The following is an 8,548-nucleotide window of genomic DNA, read 5'->3' on the forward strand; positions in this document are numbered from 1 at the left end:
AAAAAAAAAAAAGCCATATATATGATTTGATGTAATATTCTATTTCATATAACAAAATATTATATTCCATACTACAAAATATTAGGTGGTTATTTTAAGTAATGTACAAAAAGATATTTATTGTCAAAGTATATTCACAATATAACGTGTGAGAAAGTAGGATATACAACTGAATATACAGTATAATTCAATATTATTCTTTCGTGTATGTTTTTGTAAATTTCATATTTGCTTAGAAAAAGGCTGGCTGGATAGTAACTCTTTTTTTATTAAATGTTAGCTGTGTACATTAATGCAATCATGGGGTACAGTGTGGTGTTTTCATATACAATTTGAAATACTTTCATCAAACTGGTTAACATAGCATTTATGTCATTTTCATAGTTATTGTGTTAAGATGTTTATATTCTACTTTTAGAAAGATTCACTTGTACCCTTGAAAGATAAACCATAGAGGTGACCCCGCCAATCACCCTCCCTCCACCCATTCACCATTAACTCTTCAGCTGTAGGATTAAGAATGACTTTTGTTTTCATTTTGCTTGTCTTTTCCTTCTTGTTTTCTTTCTTTCTTTTTTTTTTTTTTTGAGACAGATCTCATTATGTCACACCAGCTAGAGGGCAGTGATGTCATCCTCGCTTATAACCTCAAACTCCTGGGCTCAAGTGATCCTCCTGCCTCAGCCTCCTGAGCAGCTGCAACTACAGGCACCTGCCACCACTCCTGGATAATTTTCTATTCACTAGAGACAGAGTCTTGTTCTTGCTCAGGCTGGTCTTGAACTCCTGAGCTCAAGGGATCTTCCCAGCTCAGCCTCCCAGAATGCTAGGATTACAGCCATGAGCCACTGCGCTCAGCCAGTGTTTTCTTTCATTAGTAAATAGTACTTGTTTAATATATATGTAGTAAAGCAAGGGGGAAGCCATGGTATTTTAGTAAGAACACAGGAAATGTTTGTTTTAGGCAAAAACACCATGGGACAGCTTCTCCTTTTTCACAAAGACCTCAGTTGGACTTCTGCCATTTAACTTCTGAGTCTCAGCGTTCTTAGCCGGTAACACATATATCAAAAAATTATAGAGAGACATTAATAAGCCAATCAATGTCAAAGACATCTGCGAGCCGAAGTATCACGAAGACAGAAGTTGTTTTTTCTCTGCTGTGGGCAACAATCTCACAGAGGCCTGGAACTCTAAGTAACCAATATCCCAGAGACTACACAGAGTCAGATCCTCTCAAAACATCTAAGTTTTAAATGTAAGAAAGAGTAGTGGCTAGGTGTGGTGGCTCATGCCTGTAATCCCAGCACTTTAAGAGGTGAGGGTAGGAGGATCACTTGAGCTCAGGAATTGTAGGTTGCAGTGAGCTGTGGTCATGCCACTGTACTCCAGCCTGGGTGAGGATGACAGAGTAAGACATTGTCTCTTAAAATACAGTATAATAAAATAAATACAGAAAAGTAGCATCCTTACCCTTTGAGAGCCCATTCTTCTAATTGTGTGGTGGGGTGGTATCCCTGAAGGGGATTTTCTAAGCAGTGTCTGGGTAAATCACTCTTCCCTGAAGTCCCCAGCCACATCATCAAAGGTCATCCGTTCCTAAAGCAGGAGACCTCAATATGCATCAGTAGCTCCCTAGATATTCTCACCATTGTCTGAAAATCAAAAGATGGCCCCCAGTATGCCAAACAAACCCCCCTGATTAGAACATCTCTGAGGTAAATTCTGTCAACACAGGAGGATTGCTTCTCTTATTCTGTTTTTACAGGAGCCTTCCATTGGCCAAGTTCCCCATCACTAAGAAAGGCCTTGGCCTCCGAAACATACCTACAGAACATCAATCTTGGATACATTGACTTTTGAGGAACAAACTGTTCATGATGAGCAAGATATTTCAATTGCTGGAATTTTCAATTTTCTCCAACTACATTTCCCTCAATAAGCTAGGAAATTATGGGCTTAAGTATACACATATTAGTAATGAGAGCAGCTGACTCTTCTTGGCTTATAGATTTGAGGTCAACCTCAAAGGACAGACTACACAGAACCCAAAGGGAACTGTGACGGGCACCACTCCACTTCAAGGTTTAATGGAGTCAGAAATGAGAGTTAAAAAGACATAGATTTTTTTTTTTTTTGCTTGCAACTGACGTTGTTGTTTGGCGGCTGGGGCTGGATTCGAACCGCTAGCTTAGGTGTATGTGGCTAGTGCTTTAGCTGCTTGAGCCACAGGCACCGAGCCAAGACATAGATTTTTTTTAGAAGATACAGATAGGTTGTAAAAATAAGGTAAATTTGATGGGGATAACACAAAACACAACCCTTGGGGATTGAAACCAATCATTAATACATTAATAAATTGACAGCAGTATCATGAAAAAACTACTTTCTGGGAGGATGCTCAGAGTTGACTAATGGATGGATCAGTAATTCATTTAGTACTTAATATGTTGCGAGGCATTAGGAGTAAACAAACAAACAAACAAAAAAACCGGCTCAGCGCCTGTAGCTCAAGTAGCTAAGGCACCAGCCACATACACCTAAGGTGGTGGGTTCGAATCCAGCCCGGGCCCACCTAACAACGACAGCTGCAACCAAAAAATAGCCGGGCATTGTGGCAGGCGCCTGTGGTACCAGCTACCTGAGAGGCAGAGGCAGGAGACCCGCTTGAGCCCAGGAGTTGGAGGTTGCTGTGAGCTGTGATGCCATGGCACTCTACCCAGGGGGATAGCTTGAGGCTCTGCCTCATAAACAACAACAACAACATAAAAGATAACGTTTTTTCCTCTTAGAGAGTTTCCAACATAAACAAACATGAGTCAGCCAGCTGCATGAGCCCCAGCTACAAAGAATTCTGCATTTCAGCGGAGGAAGTTCCAGACCCGGCAGCGGAGGTTTCACTCTTTCACACCGTTTGTCCCACTGATCAAATCACCTGTTTACTACTAATGCACAACTTTCTTCAGAAACACGTTTATAGACATTGCTATTCGCCATTTATAAAGTATTAAGTCTTTAATGACCCAAAGACTGTAGGAACACATTTAATTTGGTTTAAAATCTTTTTTTTTTTTTGAGACAGAGCCTCAAGCTGTCCCCCTGGGTAGAGTGCCATGGCATTACAGCTCACAGCAACCTCCAACTCCTGGGCTCAAGCGAGTCTCCTGCCTTCGCCTCCCAAGTAGCTGGGACCACAGGCGCCCGCCACAACGCCCGGCTATTTTTTGGTTGTAGCTGTCATTGTTGTTTGGCGGGTCCGGGCTGGGGATTTGAACCCGCCACCTTAGGTGTACGTGGCTGGCGCCTTAGCTGGTTGAGCTATAGGCGCCGAGCCTTGGTTTAAAATCTTAACAGCAATAATGCCATTAGGAAGTCGTCACGGCCAGAGTTTTGAGTGTGATTTTGTCTCTACATGCATCACAGAACGCAGCTGCAGGGCTCACGTGCAGGGGGGCACGAGGGGGCCCGGCAGTGGTCACACACATCTCAGCTCCGCCCAGGGTCCTTTCCCCGAGTCCGGCCCGGTCTGCCCTTCGGCACTCACAGCAGCGGGCCGCGGCGGGCAGAGGGTCAGCACAGCGGGCGACACCCACGACCGCCGCCGAGGGGCTAGGACTCTGAGAGGGCACGTCATCCCAAAGTCGGGACAGAACCTTAGCTACTGCTCCCCACACCTGGGCAAGGCTTGGGGATCCAGAAGGCCGGCGCAGGGCCACGGCGGGGAAAGCCGAACTGGGGGCGGCCGGCACACGCCCCTCGGGGGACACCGCCTCCAGTTCGCGTCACTCACCGCCCCCGGGCCTGGCGGGGACGCCGGAGGGAGTGAGCGTCCTCTGCCGCCGAGCCGCACCCAGCCGGAACGCAGAGGCGGTCCCTGCTAGAGCCCGGCCAGGAGTCCAGGCGAGGGTTGTGGTGACATAAATGCGACTCCGCGTTCCACAGCCGGGAGCCGGAAAATACCGCCCCTGCCATGTTGCCATTGGTCTTCCAGTTTCCATGGTTAGGAGTCTTCCTTGCTCATAGGGCGATAGAGCTGTCAATTACTGCGGAGCGTTCTGGGAAATGTAGTCTCGAGCAAGCCCTCAAAGGACTCGGAGGTCCCGGGGCGCCCATTTCCAAGCAGTGAAGAGTGCTAAACCCATTTTCTAAGCTGCGGGGTCCTGAAAACCTCCCCTACAGAGCTGAGGTGGGACCCGAACCCTGTACTCCGTGAGTGGGGTCTGCAGGTGCGCACGTCCTAGCCTGTTCCGACCGCCCGGAGCAAGCAGCCTGGCGCCCTAGGCCGGGTCTTCCGCGCCCCCGCCCCGTGCACCTCCCGGCTAGGAGCAGCTCACCACTGGCCTCTGTGCGGTTTCCCTTCTGCTGGTCTGTGCCTAGGTCTGGGGGCCAGAGCCGGTGTCTGCCGCTGGCCAGGTTCCAGACCAACTTGGACCGGGCGTTAAGAAAGCACCAGCCCTTGGTAGAAAACAGACGTTCTGCGTCCTTTCCGTAGCACCAAACTCCCGCATTTCCCCTTTCCATTGAGGACAGGCGATTCTCGTCAAGTATTCTGGGAAATGTGGTACTGGGTTTCAAACTGGGTTTGCAGAGGAGGCAGTACTTTGGATGTGTCCCTAACTAAAAAATAACAGTAGCAGGGCCAGGCACAGTGGTTCACGCCTGGAATGCCAGCACTCTGGGAGGCCGAGCAAGTGGATCGCTCTATCTCAGGAGTTCCAGACTGAGTTAGAGCGAGACCCCGTCTCTAAAAATAGCCTGGCGTGGTGGCAGGCGCCTGTGGTCCCAGCTACGCCGGAAACTGAGCCAGGAGGATCGTTTGAGCCCAGGAGTTTGAGGTGGCTGTGTGCGATGATGCCAGGGCACTCTACCTAGGGCGTCAAAATGAGACTGTGTCTCAAAAAAAAAAAAAAAAAAAAAGTAACCTCTTTTCACGGTGAAAAAGTGCACCTGTCTACTCTGTTTGTTGATTCAGTGCAATGAAAAGAAAAGATAACACTCCGGGCAGCTGAGGCAGGAAGATCGCTTGAGCCCAGGAGTTTGAGGTTGCTGTGAACTATGACGTCACAGCACTCTAAAGTGAGACTCTGTCTCAAAAAAAAAAAAAAAAAGAAAGTAACCTCTTTTCACGGTGAAAAAGTGCACCTGTCTACTCTGTCTGTTGATTCAGTGCAATGAAAAGAAAAGATAACACTCCGGGCAGCTGAGGCAGGAGGATCGCTTGAGCCCAGGAGTTTGAGGTTGCTGTGAACTATGACGTCACGGCACTCTAAAAGGAGACTCTGTCTCAAAAAAAAAAAAAAGAAAGAAAGAAAGAAAGAAAGATCTATGTGTGGGAAGAGCTGGGGGACAGCCAAATGTACACGCTATGACTCAGAAATATAAATTATTTTTTATTGTTGAGGATTCATTGAGAGTACAGAGAACCAGGTTACACTGATCTTACAAAACATTTATTAAAGTCTCTGTAATTGAACTAGAATACCTTAGAAGACTCTTATTACTGGACAGTTTTTCTCCTTACCAGTTAAAAATAATGTCCCAAACAGTCTTGTCAGGGTTTAAAACAGCTTAATTGTGGATAAAGCTTAGTCAATTTAATGTTCAAATGCCCCAGGAGAGCTGTTTCTCTCTTCCAGAGGCCTCCCCTCTATTTCCTCTTTCCTAAGATGTTGTCTAGGTACAAGGGGACGCTCCGGGGGAAGAGTGCTCAGCTGACCTTCATGGGTCCCTTGCTCATTCCACTCAAGTCTCTGCCTCAGCCTCTGTGCTCTGTGGGAGGCCTTTGGCTGCATGGCAATCTTTTGAGAGGCTTCCTGGCTCTCAACTTCAGCTACTTTCATTACCCAAACTGGGAGCACTTAGAGATTTCTGGAACCCTTCATACTGCATAGGATCAAAGAAGTCTTGGATACAGCCTCTGACTCTGATCCCTTCAGCTGTGACTGTTATTCCTGCTCTCCTGCGACCTTGTCATGCTGATTCCTGGATGTTCTATGGGTCAGTTTCCTTCAACTCTTTAAAAAAAAAAATTAGGCTACAAGTTCCTTTATTTCGGCTTCCCTTTCTGCCTCTCTTGGGTTTCTATCATCACTCTCCCCTTCCCTTCCCACTGATGGTAAGTTTGCCGACCTACCTTTAGCAACCAAAGGCTGTTAGGAAGTCTGACTACAAGGATCTGCACTTGGCTTCATGTAAGTGAAGTTTGACGGCTGTGGTTTAGCCAAACTAGGGATTATTTTTCCCCAGTATAGAAGTCTATCTAGAGTTGGCAACACAGGGTTGCAACAGCAACTCTAGGATGCCATCAAGCATCTGGGTGTCCTCTGTCTTCTTGCTCTGCCAACCTTAGTGTGTGGCTCTTGTCCTCATGGTCACTACCAGTCTTCATAGCTGTATTGCAGAATAAAACATTGTTCTGCCATTAAATACTATTATCATTGAAGTTATGTCGTAAACATGGACAAAATGGAATATGTCAGAAAACATGTGGCAAAACACCTATGTGAATTGATCTTATTTGTATATGGTGACTACTTCTCCCTTGTCTACCAGCACACTGTCCTTCGATGGGAAATGGCACCTGATATTTCTTTATAAAATGGTACCCCATGAATCAGATGACAGCTGCCATCTGCTGTCTGCTTATCTGATCCTCCATCTCCATCATCAGGCCAGGTTTGGAGGTGAGACCTTGACCCAAACTGAGCAAACTGCAGAACTGTGTCACCTTGCCCATGGTGATTTGTGAAGGAGAGTGCAGGTGACTCAAGCTGAGCCTATAAGAGAACTTTCTTGGGACTCTGTAAGCTGGAAGCAAAGGAAAAAGGCCTTTTTCTTTCCCAAGGTAAAGATGGGAAGACATGAGTCTGGAGGCCATGGCAGCCATGTTTCCTGCCAGCTGCACTGTAGTTAGAGAGGATGAAACAAGCACAGAGAGAGGGAGGCACAGAGCAGACGCTGGGCGACTTTCAGAGCCTGTGAATCCTGGGTCATTAGCTCCATAAAGAAAAGACAGGTTCTTATTTGTATATGGTGACTACTTGTCACTTGTCTTTTCTTGCCTTTGTCTTGTTTAGTGTCTTTTCTTTATGTTTGTTTTATGAGTCAATAAATATTCCTTTCTTGCCTAAGATCATTTGAGTGGGAAAGATCAGGCAATTGCAATTTTAAAATTTCCCACAAATACATTTTTAAAAATCCATGTATGTGTGTACTCACACAAACACACACAGACACACACAGATGTAGATAAATACAGTATAGGAATACATTTTGCTCATTGACATTTTATTTTATTTTATTTTTTGAGACAGAGTATCATTCTGTCACCCTGGTAGAGTTCTGTGGCATCATGGCTAACAACAATCTCAAACTCTTGGGTTCAAGTGATCTTCCTGCCTCAGCCTCTCAAGTAGCTGGGACTACAGGTGTCTGCCACAACGCCCAGCTAATTTTTCTATTTTTTTTAGTAGAGATGAGGTCTCACTCTTGCTCAGATTGGTCTGAAACTCCTGAGCTCAAGCAATCCACCTGCCTCAGTCTTAGAGTGTTGGGATTACAGGTGTGAGTCACCAAACCAGGCCTCATCTATATTTTAAATTAATGAACACATTAATGCCATTTTAATTCTTATTTCTTCCTGTAAACAAAGATATGAGATATCAAAATGCCATTTATAGAATATCCATTTAAATTTACTCATTGTTAAAGTTTAAGATAATATAAAAGGGAATAAAATTAGAAAAAATGAACAATTTTTATTCTCACTAATAATAAAAATAGTAAAATTGTTTTAAACCCTTTTGAAGTGAACCATTTCCAGGATAATTAACCAATTCAACTCCTTCTTGGTGGACATTAAAGACAAAGTATCTAATTAATGCCTCGGCATAAGTGACAAAAGGGATCAGGCAAGGGTTATCACCACTTGGTATGATGTGGCAATGGTGGCCTGCTTGTTTTAAGAATCCCCTCCTTGGCTTGGTGTCTGTAGCTCAGCGACTAGGGTGCCAGCCATGTGCACCGGAGCTGGCGGGTTCAAATCCAGCCTGGGCCTGCCAAACAATGACAACTACAGCCAAAAAATAGCCAGGCGTTGTGGCGGGTGCCTGTAGTCCCAGCTGCTTGGGAGGCTGAGGCAAGAGAATCGCTTAAGCCTAAGAGTTTGAGGTTGCTGTGAGGTGTAACACCACGGCACTACCCAGGGTGACAGCTTGAGACTTTGTCTTAAAAAGAAAGAAAGAAAGAAAGAATCCCCTCTTCACAGAAAACAGCATGTCCTTATTTGGGGGGTTTCTAGAGGGCCTCCTTACCACCTCCTGCCAGAGTCTGGGAACCAGCTTGCCTCCTTGTGTCTGGAACCCCACATGCCTTGAAAGGCTTTTCTGTGTGCTCTAAACTGTATGAAAAGCCTTTGTGATCGTCAGAGGCTAATTTTTGAAAGACATAAATATTTGCTTTGTTTGTTTATTTATTTATTTATTTATTTTTTGAGAGAGTCTCAGCCTTTTGCCCTGGGTAGAGTGCTCTGGTGTTAAAGCTCACAGCA

General features: G+C 45.4%; 1 protein-coding gene across 2 annotated transcripts in view; it reads right to left on the minus strand.

Moving 5' to 3' along the window:
• ZNF774 (zinc finger protein 774) overlaps positions 1 to 4,463 on the minus strand; it is a 9,146-nt gene extending 4,683 nt beyond the window's left edge. The window contains exons 1-2 of one of the 2 annotated variants that reach the window (XM_023508807.1): positions 4,335 to 4,463; positions 1,474 to 1,599 (exon numbers count right to left, since the gene is read on the minus strand). In XM_023508807.1, coding sequence (XP_023364575.1) covers positions 1,474 to 1,583 — 110 coding nt within the window. In that variant the 5' untranslated portion in view covers positions 1,584 to 1,599; positions 4,335 to 4,463. Of the gene's footprint in view, positions 1 to 1,473; positions 1,600 to 4,334 lie in introns of those variants that run through there. The other variant, XM_023508808.1, reaches the window with a different exon arrangement.
• Positions 4,464 to 8,548: the final 4,085 nt, after the last annotated feature.

The sequence above is a fragment of the Otolemur garnettii genome, unplaced genomic scaffold, assembly GCF_000181295.1.
Source record: "Otolemur garnettii isolate 467f Iridium unplaced genomic scaffold, OtoGar3 scaffold00277, whole genome shotgun sequence".
Classification (NCBI taxonomy): domain Eukaryota; kingdom Metazoa; phylum Chordata; class Mammalia; order Primates; family Galagidae; genus Otolemur; species Otolemur garnettii.